At 36.3% G+C, this 25,864-nt stretch overlaps 5 protein-coding genes across 6 annotated transcripts; 3 read left to right on the top strand and 2 right to left on the bottom strand.

Annotated features, from left to right (window-relative positions):
* Positions 1-35: 35 nt before the first annotated feature.
* LOC132172026 (uncharacterized protein At5g01610-like) lies at positions 36-838 on the top strand. The gene has a single exon (XM_059583448.1). The coding sequence runs from the start codon at positions 121-123 to the stop codon at positions 631-633; it is 513 nt and encodes a 170-aa protein (XP_059439431.1). The 5' UTR covers positions 36-120; the 3' UTR covers positions 634-838.
* Positions 839-3,094: 2,256 nt separating this feature from the next.
* On the top strand, positions 3,095-3,796 carry LOC132171947 (uncharacterized). Its single transcript, XM_059583362.1, has one exon. The coding sequence runs from the start codon at positions 3,161-3,163 to the stop codon at positions 3,665-3,667; it is 507 nt and encodes a 168-aa protein (XP_059439345.1). The 5' UTR covers positions 3,095-3,160; the 3' UTR covers positions 3,668-3,796.
* A 4,893-nt stretch (positions 3,797-8,689) lies between these two features.
* Positions 8,690-9,984, bottom strand: LOC132171230 (indole-3-acetic acid-induced protein ARG2). The gene is made up of 2 exons (XM_059582496.1): positions 9,766-9,984; positions 8,690-9,154 (listed from the first exon to the last, which is right to left on the bottom strand). The coding sequence occupies exons 1-2, from the start codon at positions 9,837-9,839 to the stop codon at positions 8,935-8,937; spliced, it is 294 nt and encodes a 97-aa protein (XP_059438479.1). The 5' UTR covers positions 9,840-9,984; the 3' UTR covers positions 8,690-8,934.
* Positions 9,985-15,969: 5,985 nt separating this feature from the next.
* LOC132170747 (U1 small nuclear ribonucleoprotein A) lies at positions 15,970-18,851 on the top strand. Of its 2 annotated transcripts, none has more exons than XM_059581835.1 (5): positions 15,970-16,198; positions 16,297-16,469; positions 17,263-17,356; positions 18,090-18,178; positions 18,322-18,851. In XM_059581835.1, exons 1-5 carry the CDS (start codon positions 16,114-16,116, stop codon positions 18,613-18,615), a joined length of 735 nt encoding a protein of 244 aa, XP_059437818.1. In that variant the 5' UTR covers positions 15,970-16,113; the 3' UTR covers positions 18,616-18,851. The 2 variants fall into 2 exon arrangements, with proteins under 2 accessions (XP_059437818.1, XP_059437817.1); XM_059581834.1 differs by having other exon boundaries at positions 18,087-18,178.
* A 155-nt stretch (positions 18,852-19,006) lies between these two features.
* LOC132170748 (mediator of RNA polymerase II transcription subunit 28) lies at positions 19,007-24,159 on the bottom strand. The gene is made up of 4 exons (XM_059581836.1): positions 23,693-24,159; positions 22,720-22,923; positions 19,436-19,548; positions 19,007-19,327 (listed from the first exon to the last, which is right to left on the bottom strand). The coding sequence occupies exons 2-4, from the start codon at positions 22,895-22,897 to the stop codon at positions 19,193-19,195; spliced, it is 426 nt and encodes a 141-aa protein (XP_059437819.1). The 5' UTR covers positions 22,898-22,923; positions 23,693-24,159; the 3' UTR covers positions 19,007-19,192.
* Between the last annotated feature and the right edge of the window lie 1,705 nt (positions 24,160-25,864).

Below are 25,864 nucleotides of genomic sequence, written 5' to 3'. Positions count from 1 at the left end.
ATATATATAATATCCCTACAACTTCCTACCACCAGCCTCAACACAACCAAACGGTCAAACTCCCATCTAACACACACACACACACACACAAACACAGAGAGAAGTTTAAACAGAAGAAAAATGGGTTCCATCTTCCAACGAAAACCCATCTCTCCTATGGCAATTCCATGCCTAATAATCTTCTTCTTTCTGATCTCTATGTCAACCCCATCTGCGGCGCTGACGGCATACGAAGCTCTTGAAGAATACGACTTCCCAGTCGGCATTCTTCCCAAAGGCGTATTGGGCTACGAACTTGACAGCTCAACAGGTAAATTCTCAGTGTATCTCAACGGTACATGTACTTTCACCATTGATTCTTACGAGCTCAAGTACAAGTCGACGATAACGGGAGTGATAGCAAAAGACAAGATCTCAAGCTTGAGTGGCATCAAAGTTAAGGTACTCCTCTTCTGGCTCAGCATTGTCACAGTCACTCGTGAAGATGATGAGCTTGCATTCTCTGTGGGGATCGCTTCTGCAGATTTTGCTGTCATTAATTTCGAAGAGAGCCCGACCTGTGGATGTGGGTTTGATTGTGTTAATCTTGTGAAAGGAAGGAAGATTAAGCCCACTAATCTTGTGTCAGCTTGAGCTTTAAGATAATTAAATAACATGATAATTATTAATTACCAATAATTAACCAGGTTAGCAATCTGTATGCTTATGTACTTTGTCTTGATGTACATTTTGATCTCTGAAATGGGTTTTTTTTTTTGTTTTCTTGATATGTTTTGAATTTGTGCATCTTGTTCGTATGAGTTTGTGTTGGTTGAATTATTGTTTGTAAAGCATTTTGACTTCCTGGTTAACTTCAAACGGTATGTTTACTCTTTATTTATTTATTTATTATTATTATTATTATTATTTTTCCTCTTTTGAGTTGAAACTCAGAATAATAATAAGGGTTACTGAAATTCCTAGGGAAATTATAGTTTTTAAAGTTTTAGATCTAGGCCATTTATTTTTCATATAAGAGATCCTGATCCGATTGTTAATGTATTTTGAGAGAGAATTTTTTTTTTTGGGAAAAGGGTGAAAAATGACCACGTGGGTTAAAAGAATCTTAATGAAAATGTTTTCACTTTATTCATAAGAGGTGGTCATTAGATTGTGTGCACAACCAATTAGCCCTAAACACTTACTCACCATAATTATTAATGCCAAAGATTGGTTGGGCAAATTAAGAGCCAATGGTCCTAGTTTAATTATAACAGGAGGCACATATGATTGAGCAGCTAGTTGTAATTACTCAGGGCCCATTACTATCTCATGTGACTAATACCTGCCGGCTAATTAATCATGGAGAGGAATTTTATTTTATTTTTTAGGAGTAATTTTACTTTAAACTCTTAAATTATCACGCGATTTGACAAGTCTCTTAAACATCAAAACCTTTCAATTTAAACATCTGAACTTTCAATTACAGTCAATTTAAACTCCTCCGTCAAATTTAGTCGTTAACTTCTAACAGAAATATCTAAAAAGACCAAAATATAGTTGATTTTCGTTTTTATTTTTAATTTTAATGTGGAATTAAGAGTAAATTTAGAATTTTATAAAAAAATCAGGGGTATAAACGTTATTATCTCAATTTTAACATTTAAAATCTAACCAATGAGTTTAAATTGACTGCAATTAAAAGTTCAAGAGTTTAAATTGAGAGGTTTTGAAGTTTAGAGAGAGCTTATTAAATCACGTGATAATTCAAAGATTTAAAATAAAATTAACCTTATTTTAATTTTTTTTTTTTTTTTTTTTTAGGAATACTTCAATATCCTATCCTAGTATTTGTAGCTTTGAATTTGTCCTCAAAGGGCAATCCGACACCCGAGGAGCTCTCCTTATCTTTTCCTTTCAGGTTTTTTTTTTTAAATTTCTTTTTTCTCTTTGGTCTGCAAGACTGCAACTCAAGAGTTAAATTTATTGAGCTCCGCTCCTCTACACCACTTACACGTCACCCCGTCATCACTTTTAGCCTCCGCCGCTTCCATCAACACCCTCCGCCACCGTATGTACGTGCACACCAGCTCCGACACGTGTGTGTTGCACTCGCCACTGCCTTTGCCGCTTTTTTTTGGTTCACGCGTCAAATCATCGGCTTTGTCTGTTCTTACAGACAAGAATTCCATAATTGATACCTTCTTTTATGCCTATATAAAGAACTCCAAATCTAGTTGTAGTTCCTGTTAAAGTGTCCACCAAGACTTCATTTCTGGATACCCAATAATCAAACACGAAGATGGTGCTTGCTTCTCCATGACAGCTCCAATCCAACCACCAACAGTGCTCATTTCTTTGCTGTGGCTCTCAAATTAGTGTGTAACTATAATAATTGTTGTTAAGGATGTTTCTCGTTTGGCTCACCTCCCTCTCCAAACCACCTTTGTCGCACCCAAATTTCTTCACATGTGTAAAAAAATTTATTAGGCCAGAAAAGTTTTCTTTAACTTAATCTATAAAAGCGATATGTGTCTATTTTTTAATAACATGTGAGATGCACATGAGTTTTTAATAAAATTTATTTTAATTTTGTCCATACTATTAAAAAAACATGTACATTTTACATATTTAAGGGATACATGTCATTTTTCTAGATTAAGTTAAAACAAATTCTTCCAGCCCGGTGCGGAAGAAAACTTTGTCCAACCATTTATTATGCCATTTCCATTTTTCTTTTAGGTCTTTCTTAACTTTTCTAATTGAATTTGTGCTTTTTTTGACATGTCTGTATAAAAAGAAAAAGAGAAATTCGAATTAGTGACCTCCGTTAATTCCAGTTGATTAAACTACCTCTTCGAGACAATTTGTGCTTATTGTTTTTTTGAAATGTATTTGTGCTTATTGTTTAGCTGCCATTATCTTTCTTTTTTGGGTAAAGTCCAAAATAGTGGCCACGTGCTCGGCCTAGAAAGCAGCGCGCAGCACGTTTGTTATAATTCACAGCCACAGGCACTAACTTCCCAAATACGACATCGTATTCAATTTCAGTCAACGTAGCCTATTTTTCCACTCCATCTTTTGTTGGCTTCCAAACAAACCCAACATTGCTATTATTCTCCAGGAAACAACAAATTTTCCCACACACAACCAGAGAAAAAATTCGCACAAACAAAACGACATGTCTCTCACGACAGTTCTCACCGTCTTCCTCCTCCTCCTCCTATCACCGCTCGCCATGTCCTCCCGGGCAACCATCACCGACGAAGTAACGTCGGCGTACGAAGCTCTCGAGGAATTCAACTTCCCCATGGGTCTCCTCCCCAAGGGTGCCGTGGGCTACGACCTGGATCGAACCACAGGCAAATTCCGCGCCTTTCTCAACGGTTCGTGCAGTTTCTCTCTCGAGGGCTCGTACCAGTTGAGTTACAAGTCCACCATCAGCGGCTATATTTCCAAGAATAGGCTCACCAGCCTGACTGGTGTCAGCGTCAAGGTCTTGTTCCTGTGGCTGAACATCGTGGAGGTGGTGAGGAGCGGGGACGAGATTGAGCTCTCTGTGGGGATTGCCTCGGCGTCGTTTCCTCTTGATAATTTCTTCGAGTGCCCGCAGTGTGGGTGCGGGTTGGATTGCAATAATGGGCAAGTAAGGAAATTTAAATTGAACCCTTTTGTTTCTTCTTCTTAAGGAGATGTTTGGAACCGCAAAAGGATGTTCTTTGTGGGATTTGGATGGTGGGTTTTGGTTCAAATGAGATTAATTGAAATGGATTTCCCTTATTATTGCAAATAATGAATTTGGAGGTGTATTTTAGTTGGCCAAGTTTGAGCTTTTACTTTTAATTTTGTGCTTGTTTATATGTCTTCTCATGAAATTTGATTTGTAGAATGTAGAGAGAAACCTGCAAACGACAATTAATAGGTACTTCAGTTAGTTTTGTATTCAGGGAATATGATTATGATCATGTTTTTCGAAACAATGAAGGTTGGAGGAGAGAACGGAAACATGTTGAGGAGGCTGTTTTCATGTTAAATGGGAACCTTCGCATAGACTCTAGCGAGATATTTGTTCCTTGTGGAGGAAATAGGAATAGGCGAAAAGGAATTTGTCCAAAAAAGTTTGAGCTGAATAGCTTTATTGAATTTGATTTTATATTCAAAGTAGCTACATTTGAAACACAGGTCAGAACTTCTTGTCAAACTGCCTCAAAAGGTGAAGTTCCTTCAGAGCTTTCCAATGCCTATAACTTAGCTATATCCACGATCTGATTGGCTTCCTTAGCAATTAGCAGATATGGAGGCTTTAGAATTTATCATGGTGTAATACATGCTGGTTGAATAATAGGCTGATTATGGGTCTTGATTGGCTGTTTCCAAAGTGTTTTGAAGGAAACTGTCCAATCAGGGAAGCAACCTTGACCAGAAATATTAGATTTCTTTCTAAATTTCATGGGGAGGATTTATGTACAGTTCATTTAATGATCAGTTTGAGATTATTTAGACAGTTTTTAGCTGAAGTGCGGCTTGGAGTTCAGTGTAGCGAAAAGGCGTCCTACAAATAGTGTAATTTCATAAAATTAATCTAGGGTTGTTTGACTGTTATATTTGATGATGTTCCACTTGCATTGCAGCAAACGAATCTCCACATCTTCTATAGTTTTTAGGTTTCAACTCTTACCATAAAAATTTCAAGTCCTTCAGAGTTGTTGGATGAGGCTTAAATGGATGTGATGGTGTTGATGGCTTGTTATTATTATTATTGAAGTAATGCATGATATGAAATCAACATCAAAATACTGACATTACTTTAGAGAAGTACTGCCTGTAGTACTGGAGGAATCATTTCAGGAAAGAGAGATTCTTTCCTTCTTATTTTCTTTCAAAGAAATGCTACTTAGTAGACTGTTATACGATTGAGATAATGTGGCAATAAAAATCAGCCTTGAATTTCTTTTGACAAGTCCTTGTTGATTCAACGACTAATTTTCACTGTTATGTCATTTCAATTGTCTAGTAATTGTATAACAGTCTACTAAATAGCATTATTCTTTCTTTTATCTTGATGAGGATTAACTTCATTGATTTTTTCTCCTTTCATACGAAAATAATTAAGAAGCTATTAGTTTCATAGAAAGAAAGTGTGTGAGGGCGGGAGAGAAAAAATGAAAATAAATAAATAAAGAAGTATGCCCTGTGTTCAGGAGATGGTTGTTAGTTTGAAGTATCCGTGCTTCCTAGTACATGGTTGCCTCTCAATGAAGCTAATCCATTTGCTATATTACCTGTGCATCTTGCTTGCTAAGAGTAACCTTTGTTCATCTAAGACATAAGAAATCTTTAGGTTTTGATATAGACCATAAAGAATTGATGGTGAATGTTACTGCAGTTTGTAAATTCAGAGGAGCTCTGCATCATGTTAATGCTAGATGTTAAGAGTAACTGTCTTAAGCTCAGATTAAGGAAGCAGCACAAATGCTTGAAAATGATTATATAATTTTGAGACAAGAAAACCAAGTAAATGACAAGTACAACACTATAAGAATGGTGTAGTGACTGAAATATGCATGTTTTATGTAGACTCGACTTCTAGCATGCTATAAGATGAAATGGACTGAATTTTTGAGTCATGCTGTAGAGATGAAATGAGCATACTCCTTCTGGTTATACACCTTGAATTATAATCTGCCTTCTTTGCTGTTAGTGTTGAGTGGAGGCGCCTTCATTTCAAACTCAGAAAGCCTTTCAAAAATCTGTGAAATTTTCATATTACCAATGCTGTGTTATTGGAATGCATGACATGTCTAGTTTTCTACTCATCAAGAAAGAATTAGATGTAGCTTGTTGATGCAAGATGCTATAAGCATAGAACTCACTCTTAAAAATTTGCTTGCAAAGGAAGGGTATTCCAGAACTTATATACACATAATTAAGATTGTACTTAAGTTATATGAGACACTTAAATCAAAACACGGGACAAACCAAGTGCGAGTTTAGCATTTGAGCTGCAGATGTTTAGAGCTAGTTGATAACTGACAAACTAGAGGCAACTGCAGTGGCCAGTCGGCATGCAAGGGGAAGAGACAACTCACGCTGCTATGGCATGCTGTAGAGAAGCTTGACCTATGAAGCAACTTTCTCTGTAAGTCAACAGTGGATCCAGCAAAAACAAAGGTCGTTAGCTGAAACATGCATGCCATTGTTGAAGCAGTTTTTGCTTGTTTTTTCTTTTTCACTCTGCCATTGTTGCAACAGTAGTTACTGCATTTGGGGTCCAGTTATTCTCTACTCGTTACATTTTCAAGCCTCTGAACCTTAATCTCGGTTTCCAGTTCCCCATTTGAAAATCCAAAAAAAAAAAAAAAAGATAGCATCTTGCTAAACATTCAAAATTCTGATTAATTTTTGCAATTTATTTTTAAATAAGAACATGCTCTGTCCATTGATATAGACCTCAATCATGAGACAAAGATATCAGGATCAGAACGCATCATACACAGCACTCTCCTCCTTACTATAATAACCAAAAACTTTCAATGGTTCTACACTTTGCTTCTACTGCAGATACTTTAAAAAGTATATAGTCCAAAATAAATACGCAGCAAACCTTTCAAAGTGGGTTTTCTTTTCAGGTGACCAATAAAGTTTGGTTCAATGGCTTGGGATGATATTAGCTCTTTTCTCGGCCTTGTCATGCAAATCCGCAAAGTCAGGCTAAAGTCCCCTGCCCTTTGGGCTTGCTTAGGAGTTTCCTAGGCCTAGTGACTAGACTAGTCATATCCTTTGACAAGTTGGTATATGATGGTGACCAAAGCATCCCAACAATTGATTTTATATTGCAAGACTTTAAAAAATTAGAAATTGGGGGTATGTTTGTTCCTGTTTGTAGGTATTTTTTTCTTCTGAAATTGGGAGATCTCGTTGCAAGAAGAAGACTCTTCCCGTCTAATATTAGAAACTAAAGCATCCCAACAATTGTTTTTTCATAAGTAAGCTCGTTTCAAATGCATGGAACTGTATTAGAAACTTCCTCCTAGTCCTAATCTGTCCAAATTAAAATTGACGCCTGGGTTCTTCATTGAAGAAAAGTAGTTATTGTAGTTGGTGAGACAATTTGTCTTGTTAATTGTTAAGGTGTGGGCAAATCAACGCATCTAGCTTCCCACAAAACGTCACAATTATTGCTTTGCCTCATTAGAAAATAGATTGCATTGCTGGATTGGAATATGGGATCAAATTAATTAATTAATTATGTGCAGGATTAGACTAATCATTTGTTAATATTTTTATTTTAAGAAGAAAAAAACATTAAAAAAAAAAAAAAAAAACACAGAAAGCAAAAGTCTTAATAAACAAAATACTTTTTTTTTGCCTGACAAGCATTCTCAGCCCAGGGTTTGGTTTCAGCATCTGTCTCATTAAAAAAAAAAGAAACAAAAATTATTTATTTTAATTTTTAATGAATCTAATTCTAATTAAAATTGAACTCAATTACGTCGTAGAACCAACAAGCATTCCCCATTCAATTAGGGATAAGACCAAGACCAAGACCAAGACCTAACAAGGGTGATTATTTATTTATATTAACATGATCAATCCACGTGTTGCAAATGGGTCAGTTAGTAGGACCCATCTCCATCATTATGGAGTATTTTATAATATGAAGTTGGCAGCCAGCCGTAGGATCTTAATCAAGCCACTCGCCAACTGTCAAAAGAAGTCACCTAATTTCATGGCAGGTAGGGATGAGGATAAACTTTAGATTTTCTTGTAGTGGGAACGTGAGGAGCTCAATCAAGTGTATACACACACAAGTTTTTTGGAGACAGATGTTAGATTTTTGGGTTACTTCTTGAAGGAAAGTTTAATAGATTCTAAGAATTTAATGCATGATTTATAGGATACGCCTCCCACCGGCTTATAGTTAGCTATTTGTTAATTCTTTGTGTTGATCCGAACGTTTAGATTTTCTTAACTGGTTTATAAGATTTGCGTACAAATATGTGGATCTAAAAGCCTTGTTTATATTAACATGATCAATCCACTTGTTTATATCTACAGGGGAAGCTATGGCAGCACTATAGGCAGTAGAGCTGGTGTCGAGATCTAGGCATGTTTGACGTAATTTTAGAAGGAGACTCTCTAGAAATGGTGAATGCAATCAAAGAGTGTCCTTCTTGTATTTTGAATATTATTAATTTAGAGCGTTTAGCTCTAGCTTTGTAGAGCGGTGGCTCTTGTTCTTCTCCTAAAAAAAACAAAAATAAAAACAAAAAAGCCTTGTTATATTTTGCTCTAAGCATGGCCTACATATATGTGTTGAAGTGCCATTAACTCTTAAATTAATTATTATTAAAAAAAAAAAATCTCAAATGGAAGCCAAGCTGGAATTGATGCATCACACAACTCTGCCAACTTAATCTCATAAATAGCCTTTAATTTTTAATCAATTCCACAACTCTGCCAACGAAAGAATAGTTGTGCCTTAAACGTTGTGTGTGGTATGTATCCAACCAAAAACATCGGCCACGCTAACCGCATAATTCGAGGTATCTTCCTATGTGGTTTTGGCTCAAGTATCTTAGGAATAATTCTTTAAAAATTGGTTTTTTTTTTTTATTATTATTTATTACATTTTTGTTATAAATAATTTATAAACAAATGCTTATGTTAACATACCAGGTAAACTGACACGTAAAGTTATAAACGGTAGTGAAATAACAAACGGAGTCGTTTATTGAATTAATCATATCATTAACTCACTCCTCAAGGAACGAATGAACGAAATGTTACATCATTAATAGCTAAGCTAGCCCATATTCTAGTGAGGTACAACAATCATCCGGCCAAGTCCAGAGAATTCTAGGCCCATTTGAGGCTTACACGTCAGCCTCCCACCCTTAATTTCTTTTTTGTTGTTCTTTTTTTGAAGCGGCCTCCAATGAAAACTCCTCCTTTTTAGTGCTTGTTGTTCAAGAGCACTGCACGAAGCTCCGCCACGTCGATCTCGTCAACGCGGTTCTCGGGTTTGTAGTAGCCGGTCACAGGATCAGGGACCCATGCGACCTTCTCGGTGGAGCCCACTCCCTCTTCCCCGGGCTTCTTCCCCATCCTCGAACCTGAACCTCCTCTTGCCACGCTCGCAACCATTCCTTGTGACCCCGCCGCGTATCCACGTCTGTACATAACATACCAAACAAAAAGAAAGAAAACCGTATTAAAATATGTGACAAAAAAAAAAAATTTAATTAGTGGATCTAAACCACTCTGTGACGCGCGCCGAAAGTTAATACGATTAATGATTACGCACTATCCGGAAATTAGGGACATGCTTATATTCCTTTTTTTCTTGGTTATAAAAATAATCAAAATACCCTGATTTCCTCATCATCGTTAATGTTTTATAAAATAAATTAATAAATATTTACATGGTAAAAATAATAAATACTGATATAAAAAAATATTAACTATTGAATTCAACAATAATAATTATAATTTGAAAAAAACATATATAGAAGAATAAGCGAAAAATATAGTAAAGCTTAATGACTGGAGAAGAACAAAAGGAAAGAACTTAAATATTAGATCTGTTTGAATGCCAAAAAAAAAAAAAATCGAAAATCGGAAACGTAAAATTGTGTATTCAGTTCAAAAATTGGAATTTCTGCAGGTTTGAAAGAAAAAAAAAAAAAAACGTTTATTTCCGGTCATTTCTCGGCAACCAAACAACGAGTGAAATAGAACCTCAAGAAGGAACGGAGAGACAGAGAGGGAGTATTTTTGCAGTACCTGTTGATAGCAGTAGAGAATCCATCGGCGACGAGAGCAGAGAGAACCTTCGCGTTGGAGAGAGAGCGAGCCATCGTGTATGATCAAATCTAAAGAGATCAAAATCTACGCTGCCGCGGAAACAAATTTTCTATCGAGGAAGATGAAAACCTTCCACAGCAGCTAAAAAGAGAAACCTCTTCGTATTACTCTACTCAGGAGCTTTGCAAAATCAAATGTGATTAGAAGCAAAGGAGGCGAGGGGTTTATATAGGGGGAACGAGAGGCGTAGTAGGGCAGAGCCACGGATTGGGGCCCACCACTCCAAAACGTTCATTATTAGAAACTCAATTATTAATTATGTTATTTGTAATTTTGATTCAAGTTTAATTAATCAAAATAATTAGGAAATGAGAGAGAAAGAGCCAAATGCCGTCCACTAGTGCCTAACGGAACGCGTCTAAGCTTCCTTGGGCATCTCGATTTTCGCCACCTGGTCGTTAACGGAGAGAGAAGCTTGCGTTTATTTATTAAACTCTTAGAAACGGTCCAACTTGAACGTTAATGATTGGGGTCCAAGAAGATCGGACGGTCGAGGAAGGACCGAGATTGAGTGCGGCGAAGGTTCTGGGTTGTCTTTGGTTTCCTCAGTCAACATCGAGCACGTGAAGAAGCTGGGGCGAGGAAACGTCGGCGTGAGTGCGTGCTTGTTGAAAAGGTTAGGAAATCGTGCCCGTTGATGAACGTAACAATGTCACATAACGGCCGTCCACGTGGTGTGGAAGGCGGCTCAGGTTTTCTTTGTTCTGGAAGGCCGACTACTTCCGCTTGCGTCGACTCGTCTTAAAAGGTCTAGTGGAGTCCCACTAAGTCAATGGTCCTAAATTTCTTATAAATCCTTCTTTATATTCTAATGAGACATTTTAATTATCATCCTTAATATATATAAGAGTAAGAGATTGTTATTTTGTTCGAACAGAGAGTCCTGTCTTGACGAGGAGGGCTTCTCGCTCGAATAAAGAAGCTCCCTCTCAAAGATTTCTAACAAAAAGAAAAAGGGCAAAGATAATAACAGGAATTTTTAATTACAAGAGGTTCGGATTCTTATAAATATAAATGTGTGGCAACTATTAATTCTCAATTTTCTATAGCGTTTGAAATTATTTAATAATAGTTGAATTGGTATGCACAGGCTGTAGTGCTTCGCTTTCGGCTCAAAGGGGTTTGTGTTATGTTCAATGAACACCTTTTCACGAGTTCCTCACGTTTGCCTGTTGGGTTCTCTATTATTTGCTTCAAGTTGGAGGTGTCCATAATTCCATGCCAATCTTTTTCAATATCTTATTCAATTGATATCTTTTAGGTCTTATCATTAGGGAGACAAAATACTTTCGTAATATAACAAAACAAGGAAAGCAAATTCTGTTCAATTTGGGTTATTATGCTTTACGTTGAAGATATCGAGATTCTCCTTCCCTTTTGAATATTATATTACATAGTACCATTTTATTATATATATATATATAAAGGTTATAGTAAATTATGTTATATTAACCACTCACGCTTTGTAATATTTCTCTAATATCAAACTCAATCTCTCAATTACATGTAAATTCATCATCAAATTGCTACTCTCTCTCTCAAACGAACACTTTTATTAATTTTTTGGGTCATTTTCAAGATCATGATATTGCACACCATGATGCTGCTTGTTAAAAAAGTCGACACTTCAAAAATCTTTTAGTAAGACAATAATATAACATACTTGGCCCAAAAACTTAAAAATTATAAATTTAGGCTTAATTATATGATTAATCACAACCTTTGTCACATTATATTATATTATTATAGAAATACTTATGTTTCTCTTGGGGAAAGAGAAAAATCTAGTATATTGAAAATGTTGTAAAGACTTAAGACCATCTGACAGGGCTCTCCAGGCTGTGGGTATACAAACAAGCCATGCATCACAATCGAGACTCGCCAATTTCCTAGTGGAATCGCGTAAAGTGCAGCCCGTGAATCAAATCAGTCGGCACCGGCGCCTGCGGTGCATATCAAAATATCTGAAGGGTGACGTCCACAGAGCGTTGATTCAATGGTTGGTGAGACTGCGTCGCCGCATGTAGGCTCTGGCTCACTGGCCACAGCTAGCTACAGCTGCATGCACTGTATTATGCTAACCGTTTGTTGTGTGGTTCACGGTTGTTCCATGTAGGGGCTCCACCAACTGTCGTTGTTTCAGACTCTGCAACTTGCTTGCTCCTCTCATCTGCTCGAGATTTTTGGACAGAAAACAATATGAAAGGGAAGGGATTGTAAGAACTAGCGTGTAGCTTTTTAGGAAAAGCACAAACATTTCTCTTCTTTTTTTGGGATGAATAAATATAAGCACAACATTTCACACCACCAAAAAGCAAAAGCCTGAGGCCCTGAAAGCTACGGAAGGTGGGGCTTCTCATTAACTACCAAAAACTTTTTAATTAAATGCCTGAAAGCACAATTATTATTATTAATATTCGATAATTAATTAAATTTTTGGTAATATCTCAATAAAGTTTTCACTATTTATCCGATCACTTGATTGTAAAATACGTTAATTATAACTCATTAGAAAAGAAAGAAAAAAAACAGTTCTCTCCACTGTCTCCCCATCATGTTCTTCTTTACTCCTCTCCGTATAATCCCACAGTGGTTGTGTCTGCCGCACCCTCTCCTTTCTCTTCATTTACAGCCGGAACCGTCCCGTCATGGTTAGTGGTTACAGTGAGGGAGCTTTGGGTCATAAAAGGTGGCTGCCGACTGGGAAAAAAAGAAAAGTTATTGCTACCATTATTCATTCAAGCACAACTTGAAATCACGGGTTTGTTTGGCAAATGATTTGAAAAATAAAGGCGATTAAAACTGTAGCAATTTTGATTGAAGCGAAAAAAAAAATAAATAAATAAATAAATAATAATTTGTATAAAAAATTAAAAAAATTTGTTTTATAGTAATTTTTTTATTTGAATAGTAATAAAAAGTGATTAACGTGATGTAAGAAATAAAAATGTTGAGATTGATTTTGAGAAGAATAATGTGAGATCTCTTTTTTGGTCTGGTCTAATCCTTTGACAAACAGAGCCCAAACGTAGACTCCCTCGGTCAATTGCCTACTTATTAATGTGCGATATTTTTTTTGGTCGGGTCCGCTCCTTTGACAAACAGAGCCTGAGCATAGACTCCCTGGGTCAATTGCCTACTTATTCCGGCTGCTATTAACTCCTATACGATGGTTCATATGTCATGACCAAATTAAACTCATCATTGAAAATTCTACTATTTGTGTACGTAATTACAATTAAGTGTATGAGTGCTTGTACATTCAACTACTCTAATGCCTAGCTAAATGAATAGGAAATTCATAGAGGGAATAGAAAGCAAGAAGGTTGATGAAAAACTTCTAAATCTAATCTACTTGTTATACTCAACTCCTATTTATAGGGGAGGGGGTATAGTTACCTGGGTTACATGACACCAAATTATTATATATATATATATATATATATATATAAAAGTAGTGATTTTTAACACACCAGCTACTGTTCAAGCAAGCCAGTATTAAAATATTATTAAAATAATATTTAAACAACAAAAAAAATTAAAAAAAAAATAATAATATTTTAACATCAGCGTGCTTACTGTTTAAGCACGCAAGTGTGCCAAAAATCACTATTCTATATATATATATATATATATATAACTTCTTACAAGCGATTATATATATAACTTCTTACAAGCGATTTTCAAGTACAAGTTGTAGCTGAAGTTTGAATCATTCTTAATCCTCATCATCAAGTAATCATTTATTTTGCGTTGATTGTATATAGTAGAATGGTAGAATGCAAAGGGACTAGAGATGCTTGATGAATTAACCACATTATTATATTGTTTGAAAATTCCAGTCCACCGTTATTTGCATCTCTTAAAAATCAAATCAAATGAATTCATGTAAAATGTATTTAGAATTACCCACTAATAATGGATGAAGAAGATTTTTTTTTTTTTTTTTTTTTTTTTTGAAGAGAATGAAGAAGAATGTTATATTGGGATTAATGTTATAAGCTTTTATTAAAGAAAATATAGAAACTAATTATAAAATGTTGGGTCAACGATTATTTATTTCTCTTTAATCAAAATCTATTTCAAGTTGCAACGTCAAAGCAAATTGATAAATTATAAAATGTTAAAATTAAAAAGAGATATATTCCAAGTTGGTGATCAGAATTTTCTTCTTTGACTTGTAAACCATGTGCCGTGTCGTAGACCTTCCAACTTGGTTCATCCTTATCCCCAAAAGCCATTGGACATTAATTATGTACGTATAAAGCATCATTTCTACACCTTTTTTTTTAATTATTTCATTTTCTATACTTGAGATGTTGATGTTACTAAACTTTCTGAAATTCTCTTCGTTGGGTCAACATGTGGCTTTATGTCTATCACAAGGGTTGAAGCCAGGCAACTTGGGGTCAGATTATCAAGCTGTTCTTCCAAGAAAGTTTGGATTGCAAGATTTTGACATGGATACATTGAAAGGGATTTAAAAACGTGATTAGAATATATTTTTTATTTTAAGTGAAATTGGAAGAATATATTTATAATTTGTATTTTTGTTTTATTGCGTTTAGTGGTATACAACTATACATAGTATAACATTATTTAAAAATTTTAAATGATGTAGTAAAACTGTGTATTTTTGTTGTGGTTTTTTCATTTCATTATCTAGTGATGAAAAGGCAGTTACGAACTGTCTCTGCTTTCGTTTCTATGTTAAGACTACCTACGACATTGTTTTTAGATTTTTATACATTTTTTTGTATATTTAAAATTTTAAACACAAAAACAATATCATTTCATATATATATATAGATATATATGATTAGCGGTTAGAAGTTTTCACCCTTATCATTATCCTTTTGTTTGAGTTTTGTGAAAAATTGTATGATTTCGTTTATGGGTGTTGATTTTATATTTGTTTGTGTTTTGTTTAGGCCAATCTTGCATTTTGAAATGATATTGTCGGCTAATTTTATTTTTGTAGTGGTAACAAATGCGTATGGGCAATTAGTCAAAAGTAATCGCTTGCCTATGAGTGGGTCGTAGGAGAGAAATTTTCTTGCTCTGGACCGCCCACCGCTGAGGGCGATTCCAAATGGCAGAAATCTCTTGTTCTTTGCCCATAGAGGACGGTGTAAAATCCTAAAAATTGGTTTCTCTATTTAGAAATTGACGCTCTAATGAATTAGTTAAGCTCATTTATAATTCTTAAGTTACTGTACAATCTACAATTCATTATTTAAATCTCAACTATTTTTTGAATTGATTTTTTTTTTTAAAAAAAAGAAATTATTATTATTTTTAAATTAAATACTAATAATAAAAAATTTATCACATAAAAATATATCACTTTTGGCATGTGATAAAAAAGTGGTAAATACTGTCTCCAAGAGGTAGCTCAATCGGCTGGAATCGCGTTTAAATGAAGCGGAGGTCACTAGTTCGAATTTCTCTCTCCCCTCTCTTGTGCTGACATGTAAAAAAAAAAAAAAAAAAGATAAATACTAAAGTACTAAATGTTGAGCTAAAAAAAATGATAAATGAGGTACGAGAGAATATCCTAACAATTGTAAAATATCCTAATCATGCTTTAATCACACTTTCTTTTTTTTTTTTAATAATAATTCAAAGCTTATCATTAACAAAGAAATTAAGACTGAGCAGATTGCTCAAGTCTTACAATATCAATTATATAACTCGGGATTTCATTCCACAAAGTTCTATCCATGACATATTTTATTGCCTCCTTAGCTAAACAATGGGCGACCCTATTAACATCTCTATCCACGTGCCCACATTTCCATTGAGAGAAAGAATTAAGCATCACTCTTGTATCATCCACAATATGCCCAAAATTACTCCCAAAATTACTCCCAAAATTAATCATGCTTTAATCACACTTCTAACCGTTTGAGAAGGAAAAAGGAAAAAAGAACAAAAAAAATGTTCAAGTTTTTCATAAAAACAATTGTAACTGTTTGAGAAGTTCATCATTTAGGGCTCCTGGAATCATTACTCAAATGGGCTGGGCCTGTAGTTTGCTATATCTTAATGGGCGCAAATCAAAAACTTGGGCCACATAAAAAAACCTGAACCCGTTTCAAACTGCTCTCAATCTAATTTATCCGCCTCTCTCTGTCTCTCTCTCTCCGGCAATTGCTAGGGCTCTATTTGCCGATTTCTCAGAGCAAAGCTCACCGTTTTAACAGTCTATGCTTTCCCTTCAGCTTGCCTTAAAAAAATAGGGTTAGAGAGTGAGAGAAGCCGAAGATGGCAGAGGTTACCACAGGCAATGAAATCCCTCCGAACGTGACCATATACATCAACAACCTCAACGAGAAGATCAAGCTCGAAGGTACTCACTCACGCGCGCTCACTCTCTCTAGAACTTTCTGTTTCGCACGCGCAGGCAAAACGAATCGTTTTTTTATCTGATTGATTGTGGTCTTGCAGAGTTGAAGAAGTCGCTGCACGCGGTGTTCTCGCAGTTCGGGAAGATACTGGAGGTGCAGGCGTACAAGACGCTGAAGCACAAGGGGCAGGCGTGGGTGGTCTTCGAGGGCGTGTCCTCCGCCACCAATGCGCTTCGCCAAATGCAGGGCTTTCCTTTCTACGACAAACCCATGGTACCATATCCTTTCCTTTTCTCTATCCTCACCCACCCCCCCCCTTTTTTTTTCCTTCAGTGTTTTGTATTACATTTAGGTATAAATTCAGTATTTTGTTTGATGGGCACTAGTTCTTTTGTGTATGGAAATTGCTGAATTGTATGAAACTTTGATTAGGTGCTAAAAGAATCAGAAGATTATGTTAAAGGGTTGTGAGATTATGTTCTCAGTACGTGTAATTGTGAAAACATAATTAAGGTTTTGTTCTTCTTCATCGATACTTGCTCTCACCTGTTGAAATGGTATATAATGTCTCTAAATCATGATTCTCCATATCATTAGATCATAACATTGAATGACCTCGACAGAATTTGCCTCTTCCCTCAAGTTAAGGTGCCTCCTCCAAAAGGATTTTTAGTTGCAATTTATTCTGTAACTCAGCTAACTCATGTTAAATGATTCGATATTTGGATTTTTATCTATTCACATATGCACTTGTTCCTTAACTCAGTGATTGAATTAAAATTTTTGTATACTGTGATATGCACTTGTATTGTAGTTCCCGCTCAGCTTAATGTAGGTTATCAGTTAAATGTGAAAAATTAAATAGCTGGCTACTTGGATGGCATACTTCTTTCACTTCTTCATATTCGTATGGTTTAGTTAATTATTAACTTTCTTTATTTCAGTTTTTAATTTTTTTCCCTGCCTTGTGCATTGTTTTTGTTTTTACTATTTTTTTTGCCATTGCATGTGGAACTCTTTCTTTTGCTATCTATTGAATTTGATGGTTATTATGTAATTAACACAGAGAATACAATATGCAAAGACAAAATCGGATGTAATAGCCAAGGGTGATGGTACTTTTGTGCCGCGGGAAAGACGCAAGAGGCACGATGATAAGGGTAAGACCTTTCTCACTTCCCTGTTCTCTTATCTGCTAAAACTATTTTTCCTTTTTACTCAATCAGCTTGATCTTTTTGTGCATGCTTGTATGTTTGTATTTTGTTTTCATCTTCTCTTTGTACCAAGAGTCAGAATGATGCTTGAGATATTATGGTATTCAATTCAGGTATCCTAACTGGTTTAGAACTTTATGTAGGCATTGACTATGTTATGTTATTAGGCAGTTCTTAGATGTTTTTGTCATGAATATAGATTCAGGATGTGGCTACAATGTGATTAAAATATGGCAATATGACAATTCTATGAGTAGGATGAGCTAGGGCATGGATGCACTGCTTTATACGTTAACTTTTTTTTTATTTTTTTATGGTGTTAGCTTACACTTTTTAGTCAGACAAGCTGCCCTTCTCTGTGCATTTCCTAAACCATTTGCTTGTTTTAACTTAATTACGTTCTTTTTTACACTAAAAAAGGTAATGTCCAAATGTTGCAGATGCCTTCAATGTTTGTTCAGGTCGCAAGAAGTATTCCATGTGTTCCCAAAGTTCAAATTTTTATTTCTAAATGAAAATTCATTTATGTATCGGGTACATATCATGTAGCATCTAATAATTATCTGGCACTCCCTTGTTTGTTTCTCTGAGCTAGGGTGGCTAATGTATTGCACACACCTGTTTTTCTTATAAATTGTTTCTTTTTACGGAGATTTATTTGCTTTCTTAACGCAGCAGGAAAGAAGAAAAAAGAACAACATGATGCTAATCAAGCTGGAATGGGTCTGAATCCTGCTTATGCCGGTGCTTATGGTGCAATACCTCCTGTAAGCATGTTCTCTGCCCTCAAACAAAGCTTGTGCTCAATATGCTTTTAACCGCATCATTTCTTTAGATTTAGTCATTTGTGTTTAATTAATTATTTTATACAATTCTTACCATGTTGCTCTCTCTCTCTAAAATGGTGCAGCTATCTCAAATACCCTATCCAGGCGGTGTAAAGTCTATGGTGCCAGAGGCGCCTGCTCCACCAAATAACATACTGTTCGTGCAGAATCTTCCCCATGAGACAACTCCCATGATGCTGCAAATGCTCTTCTACCAGTATCCTGGTTTTAAGGAAGTTAGAATGGTGGAAACAAAGCCAGGGATTGCGTTTGTGGAGTATGGAGATGAGATGCAATCAACAGCTGCGATGCAAGCTCTCCAAGGATTCAAGATAACCCAACAGAACCCCATGTTGATCACCTATGCAAAGAAATAGACGAATGGACTTTTGCTTTTGCCATCCCCATGGCTTCAACAAGGATGCTTCCAACGGAATGAGATCTCATATGTTGTCATTTTCCATTTTACTTTTTATACATTCGCCTTTTTCGAAAGTAGCCTTTAGGAATGGATTCGAGTATTGTTGTAGTTGTAATATTTATTTTTACGCTCTTTTCCCCATTGATAAAGAATTAAATAGCTTATTGGACTGCTTTTGCCATTAAAGTTCCATTTCTGCTGTGCTATGAGCCTACCGAGTTTCTTTGATTGCTCTTTTGTATATTCCACAAGCTCAAAATAGAAAAAATGTGATTTTTGGAGCTAAAGTAAAGCGTAAACTTGTTGAGCCGATCCATCTTGTTGAATGGTAAATTCAATCACCCATAGCACCATGCAACACTTGGATTTTATAGCCATCCAGAATTCAATAAATCTTTTTAATGACCGGTTTACAAGCTACACAAGCAGCACATTTTGTTTTTCTAGGAAAAAACAAGAACGAAAGAGGCATGTAGTAACAATCCTAGGAGTAAGTAGCTAAGTGGCCGGGAGCATGATGCACAAACTACACTCTATACCCTCTCCAACTCGTTGTTGTGTTTGTCCATCTGTTCTTTCAACTCTTTTCTCCACCCTTGGATCAGTCGCTCCTGCTTCTTTATAAGATCAGCCTTTATCTTCAATTCTTCCTCCATCACAGCAATCTCCTGTTAAAATCAGATACGCAGTGAAGACGACTTTATCAAGTTTCCAGATGATTTTTGGAGCAGTGGATAAGATATACAATATCAACTGCATATGGCCTGTGGGTTTACCTTTCTAAGTGTTTCTGCCTTTGTTGGCTGATCCTCACGTTGCAGGCCAATAAAATACAGCTGAAGCTTCTTCGCAGCCTCCATAAAATCTCTTGCATGCCTTTCCACATCAACTGTAAGTCACAAAATTAACACCTTTCAGCATCTACTAATGTAAAGACATACAAAGCGCCTAAATTCGATAAACGGATTTCCATATACATTTATTACTGAGATTAGACGCATGCAGTATCACAAAGATTTATGAAGGGAGAAAAAAGCGGGAATATCACAATTACTCGGGAACCAGAAGGATAAAACTAAGAAACAGGGAAATTCGTCAGAGAAAAAAAAAAAAACAAAAAAAAGGGAGACTTTCTGTAAGTTCATTATACGCTATATCCACAATCACTTACATTACGAAACAATATGCAAGAGAGCTCATCTTCTAAGGTTCTGTATTAGTCTATTACTCCACCTGTCCACAGCCTTGACATGCCGATGACATAATTTTTTTTTTTTTTTTAAGGTAAATCCTCTTAATCCCCTCAAACTATCACCCTAACGACAACCCCTTCAAACTATCAATTGCGATAATTTACCCCCAAACTACCAAAACAATGACAATGTACCCCCAGTGCTAGAAAAATGACGAAATTACCCTTATAAAATTTTTAATAAGAAAAAAATACCCTTAAAAATTTAGAAAAAAAAAAAAAATCAGAGGTCGTTCGAAAGAACCACCCCCATGGGTAGCAGGTGGCAGCAGAGCCACCCCCCTGGTGCTCGGCCCCACCTCCCCTCCATCCTCGAATCTTCTCCGTCTAGCCCCTCCTTCAACAGCGACAAGGCCTCCAGCTCCCGGATCTCGTGATCAACGGCTTAGGCGGCGCCGCGTGGTGGGCCTTCCTACCCCGGCGCAGCAGCCTGGACATGGGTGACGCACTCCTCGCTGGGCTCTTGACCCTCGACCTCCCGGGAGACAGCCCTCTCACCACCTCCTTCAGCGCCAAGAAGAACCCCTGCTTTCTCTCCATTTCTCACGACAAAGCTTACTGAAAAGCTCCCTGCGAGTGTGATAAAGCAGAGAGAGTGGGAGAGGAAAGCCGGGTAATGACATGTAGGCCAGTAGATTGATATTCCTACGACTTTTTTACTTTATAATCAGCTGATCCACCCCTTGGTGAGTTGCCAAACCATCCCCAGTTACCTAGGGGTGTACCGGCGGTCCGGCACCCCTGTTTTGTTTATTTATTTATTTATTATTTATTATTTTTAAATTTTTTTAATAAATTTTAGCATTTTTTTTAAAAAAAATTTCGTAAGGATAATTTCTTCATTTTGCTAGCATTGGAGGCACATTGTTATTGTTTTAGTAGTTTGGAGGGTAAATTGTCGCAATTGATAGTTTGGGGGAGAGATTGTCATTGAGGTGGTAGTTTGAGAGGGTTAAGAGAAATTTATCCTTTTTTTTTTTTTTTTTGAGGGGGGAGGGGATTCACTCGTAATTGACTGTTCAGTTCGATTGTGGCATCCATTTACAACCATCGTAAACTATCAATGACACCCCATACCTCCAGGACAAATGTTTCTTTAAGTACATAGAAAGAAATACAGGACTTGAGCAAAAGCAAGGCCCTGCACAATCTGTTATTTGCATCACGCTACATTAGGAAAATCAAAAACTTTTGAAATCTTAGAGTGAGGTATCAAAATAATTTCCTAAAAATACATTTTCTTAGACAGACAGAACATCTTCAACAACCCAATTAAATCTCTTGAGCCCAATGCTAGCATACTAAACACCCCTCAACCAAACTTTTCAAGAGCTAAGCTAGTGAAGTATCATTGTTCACCTCTTTAAAATACAACAAATCTGCTGATAGCATGTAGAACACATTGGAGATTTAGCAACAGAAGTAAACGCACCTCAATTATTAGCATAAAAGCCTTCTTGGACATCAGCCACCACGAAAAAAACCTATCTTCCATACAGTTTTCAGAAAAAGCAGTATATTAAAAGTCAATTGGCTACATGAGTGGAAATGTCATATTGAGCTCTTATTGATACCTCAGAAAGGCATCTATAATACCATCCCCATAACAATCACTTCTAGCAAAGACAACCCCCTCAAATTGGTATCCTGACTCCAAGTTATAAATCTTAGTTCCTACCAGCACTTGATAATCAAGATTAGAATAGCATCCCAGGTTTTGCAGGCTTCATACACTTACCTTTCCTTTCTGGATAAATTCTAAATACATAATGTTCTCTCTAGTTATCATTTTCCAGCCCCTGAATTAATTCAGCAGTATCATCCCTTTGATCCTAACTCCATGCAATCTGTGCACCTCTCTCACAATAGTTTTATCACAAAAAGACTAATTTCGAAAAATGTACTCCAAAACAATATCTAGCTAAAAAAAACCACAATTATGTACTCCAAAATGTACCTGTTGTATAGATAGTAAAATGGACTCCTTCCATTATATCTATATCTATATTTACATGATATTTCTTCTATAACATTTTAAGTTTTTGCCACATCCACCTCTATATAGGCTATAATGATTTGGCTTTCCAGAAATTTTTTCAACATCAGCTTTAAAATCGTTCACCCTAACCTTAGATCTTATGTTCCACAGTTAATCAGAAAGTAGTTCTTCTGTTTCGAAACAAAACATCTCTTTCCACTGTATAACTTCACTGAGATTCCAAGACTTCATATAAACTGCAAGCTCATGTAGTTCTTTGAGCTTCACCAAACTCGAATGCAAAACACAATCTCAAGCCCAAAGGTGTATATCCTTATGTTGTTCTTTTTTATGAATAGCCTTTATGTTATTCATATCCATGTCTGCCAATTATAAACTTAAAGGGGTCTTCTTTAAAATTGATACAGCAAAGTAATTCCATATTCTGCAGAAACATTAGATTATCTAGCTAACAGAAATTAGACCACCCTGCTCTTCAAAATAAATCAGAACAAGACCACAGCAGACTGCCCCTCTAAGTGAAAGAGCCAAACCACATTATAATAAAACTACCACTTAGCAACACAAGGTATCACAATCAAACTATTTAAGTAATTTATGATTGACCTTAAAGAAGGAAACAAAGAAGAAATGGTGGCCCTATTTCAGAAACCCAAATAGAAAAATGATAACATTATAATGGAAGCATTAAGCTTTAGCTATCAAGGGTCACACCCAGAAAGCAAACCCATACTAAAAATAAGACCCAAAAAACAAGGCACGCAATTGAACAACGAGAATGATAAAAATGAGAAAGTGGGGTCACTGACTCTGATGAGAAGGGTGTGGAGAACGGTCTATAGCTTGAAGCTCTCGTGCAGGCAAGCATGGAAGCAAAGCAGCCTCTAGTGCCATCACGCATGCAACCATGTCGTCCCTTGCAGGCGGCGAGGATTGCAGCTGTGGATCGATTTGGTGCTGCTGATCCACCAGTTGTCGCTCAGCCATGTTTGTAACACAAATTCATACAAATCCTTCGCGTTAAAAAACCAAAAAATTAGTATAAATTAACTCACACCCGAGAGAGAGAGAGAGAGAGAGAGAGAGAGATAACCAGGAAAAGTGAAAGATTAAAAAATGAAAAAAAAAAAATGGAGAAAATGGGATATGACAATGGTTACGTTTAATTTGTTTTAAATATTGTATGCTCTACCCTGCAGTTTTTCAGCCAAAGAATTGCCTTAAGGTATGAACACGTTACCTTAGAGTATCTTGGCTAAACGATAAGCAACAAGCAAAATTATGTACTTATATACTGATTTGATGCAAAAATCCAAGCAAAGATGAGAGAACCCAAAAAAGCCAAAGAATCAAAAGAGAACCCCAATACACTACGTAGCAGTATCACATAAAATCCAACCTATATTGAGACATAACAGTAGACACACCATCCAAATTACCTCCAATCAATTACTTCAAAATCAATAACATAAATTAAATCCAATCCTTACAAAACTACATAAATTCACAATACTCAACTTCAATTTCGGTTAACATCAACCCAGATTTACAAATCCAAAACAACCGGAGATCATCCAACAACATACCCATTCAGTTAACTCACTAAAACACAAACCTCATCAATTACAACCATTTACCCCCTCCCCCGTTTACCGCGAAAACAGAGAACCCACAAATAACCCTCACTAAAACACAACCCACAAATAACCAATGATGCACAAATTCAAGCAAAATCCAGATGAGAGAAACCAAAAAAGTCAAGGAATCAAAAGAGAAACAGACCGGTGGTGGGCGGAGGTGACCAAACCGCGTGAGGTTCAGAGAGATCGGTCGGATGGTGGGAGGTGGCGCTGCTTCGGGGCGGGTAGAGACACTGGACGGTGGTGGTGGGTGGGAGAGGAGGTAGGGAAAAGTTTAGGGGGAAACAGAGAGGGAAGGCCTGATGGTGGGCGGTGGCGCTACTTCGTGGTGGGCGGAGACACTGACGATGGTGGCGGGAGCTGTATTTGGTGGTGGGTGGGAGAAGAGGGAGGGAAAAGTTTAGGGGGAGAGAGAGAATGCGAAAAGGCCCGATGGTAGGCGGAGCCCCTGGATGGTGGTGGCCGGCGCTGGTTGGTGGGAGCCGGAGCTGTATTTGTGGGAGGAAGGGGACGGAAAAATTTTGGGGAGAGGGGGAAAAATGAAAAATGAAAGTTGATAACCGTGGTTCAGTTAACCAGGACACGTCATCTTATGCGGATGGTTTGCTGAACAAGTGCTACTCCGCAGCATTACTCGGAAAAGGATCCCCTTTCAACTCGGAGAGCTTGGTCTATAATGGGCCTCGTGTTGAGGGGTTAGATGGGCTTGGGCTAGTTAAAATGGGCCCAATGTTGGACGGGCTAAGTCCTCTCAGCCTTAATTTCGTGCATGGAAGATGTGGAGCTCGAAATGTATCTAAATACAAAAAAAAATTTCATAAAACCCTCCATATTTTTGTATAATAATATTTTTTTAAATGCATACTCATTTTTTCAAGTGTGAAAATTAACTTTATTACTTATTAAAAAAATTAAAAAATAATGAATAAAAAGTGGAGGCTGACCTCTACAGGTAAAGGTGGTCATATCTGTCTAACGACTATACAGTAGTGGTTACCAAATTTGTATGATAGTGGCCTCGTAGTGGCTATTAGATACATGTAGCAGTCATGTCGGTGGGCCGATGGCCATCAAATCTGCCTAGCAACCTCCAACCGGACCAACCTCCCCATCTATAAGGGGTTGTGGCCGCCATCAGTGGAGATTAGCCTACAACAGACACCGTTTGTAATTTTTTTTTTTGGTTTTTTTGTTTGTTTCTTTTATTTTTTTATTTTTAACATTTCTTAATTTTTAATTATCAGAAACACTTATCAATTTATCAAATGAAGATATATACCATAGGTCCATAAGACAATACTTTCTCAAATGTATCCCATTGATCTCTAAACACAAGAATAATAATACTAATAATAGACCATGCATATGCAATACGCGTACGTACGTGTATTAACCACAACAAAAAAAGCTACAAATTATGACAATAATCACTTGATTTCAACACGAATCAAACACTTGCAAAAGAAGAATTAATGAGACACGCATCCTTCACATAATTTCCATATGCATCGATCCACCAAGTCCCTCCTCATAAGCTTTCCTACATTTAAACAGCAAGAATATGCCAAATTATATAGATTATTAAAAAAGAAAAAGAAAAAGACACTGTCATTACTAGCTTAACATCACATGCATGATGCATCAACATTGCAAATGCACTTAAATGGTCATTATTATATAAGGATGCCAATAATTATTTATATAGAGTAGACAAAATTTACGTAAAAACACATAATTAAACACATCAATCGTAACGGCTTTGATTTGTGTCATGTATCTGTGCGTGCTCACGTGACACAAATGATAGCATGCGTTTCCGATTGATGATGCGGCAACCTCATTACTAATGGTGCAAACCACCAAAACTAATTACTAAGCCATTTCTTTAATATAACATGATAGGATATTATTTAAAACTTAATAATATTACACCAATAATTCAGTCTTATAACCATAATTAATGCAAATTTAACTATTGAAAATTTTTAGGTTTAGATTTAAATTACCATGTCAATAATTCTCATTTTGAAATATAATAATTATTTAGATAATAATGGAGGAATAAAATTGATAGGTATAAGAAGGAATTATCCCAACAGATTAATATTATCAACTATGGTTTCCCATGTTGTTTTGTACTACATGACGTAGCTTGTTCCAAACTCCACGCATGGAATGAATATGATGGACCCAAAAAAAACAAAAAAAAAAAAATCCCTACAAATAGAAGAAAGAAAAAAAAGAAAAAAAGCCGGATTTAATTAAGTTGAGGACTCGAATATTTCCATTAAAAGAACAAACAAACAAACTATAT

Source organism: Corylus avellana, chromosome ca2, assembly GCF_901000735.1.
Source record: "Corylus avellana chromosome ca2, CavTom2PMs-1.0".
NCBI classification, from domain to species: Eukaryota; Viridiplantae; Streptophyta; class Magnoliopsida; order Fagales; family Betulaceae; genus Corylus; species Corylus avellana.
This window is presented reverse-complemented; position numbering and strand designations above follow the sequence as displayed.

Excerpts from the sequence above, each read along its gene's own strand:
- LOC132170748 (XM_059581836.1), bottom strand. The coding sequence starts at position 22,897 with ATGGCTGAGCGACAACTGGTGGATCAGCAGCACCAAATCGATCCACAG. Across the intron at positions 19,549-22,719 it reads TCCACACCCTTCTCATCAGA|TTGATGTGGAAAGGCATGCA; the intron begins GTCAGTGACCCC and ends TGTGACTTACAG. Across the intron at positions 19,328-19,435 it reads AGGCAGAAACACTTAGAAAG|GAGATTGCTGTGATGGAGGA; the intron begins GTAAACCCACAG and ends TGATTTTAACAG.
- LOC132170747 (XM_059581834.1), top strand. The coding sequence starts at position 16,114 with ATGGCAGAGGTTACCACAGGCAATGAAATCCCTCCGAACGTGACCATA. Across the intron at positions 16,470-17,262 it reads CTTTCTACGACAAACCCATG|AGAATACAATATGCAAAGAC; the intron begins GTACCATATCCT and ends TAATTAACACAG. Across the intron at positions 18,179-18,321 it reads CTTATGGTGCAATACCTCCT|CTATCTCAAATACCCTATCC; the intron begins GTAAGCATGTTC and ends AAAATGGTGCAG.
- LOC132171947 (XM_059583362.1), top strand. The coding sequence starts at position 3,161 with ATGTCTCTCACGACAGTTCTCACCGTCTTCCTCCTCCTCCTCCTATCA.
- LOC132171230 (XM_059582496.1), bottom strand. The coding sequence starts at position 9,839 with ATGGCTCGCTCTCTCTCCAACGCGAAGGTTCTCTCTGCTCTCGTCGCC. Across the intron at positions 9,155-9,765 it reads TTCTCTACTGCTATCAACAG|ACGTGGATACGCGGCGGGGT; the intron begins GTACTGCAAAAA and ends TGTTATGTACAG.
- LOC132172026 (XM_059583448.1), top strand. The coding sequence starts at position 121 with ATGGGTTCCATCTTCCAACGAAAACCCATCTCTCCTATGGCAATTCCA.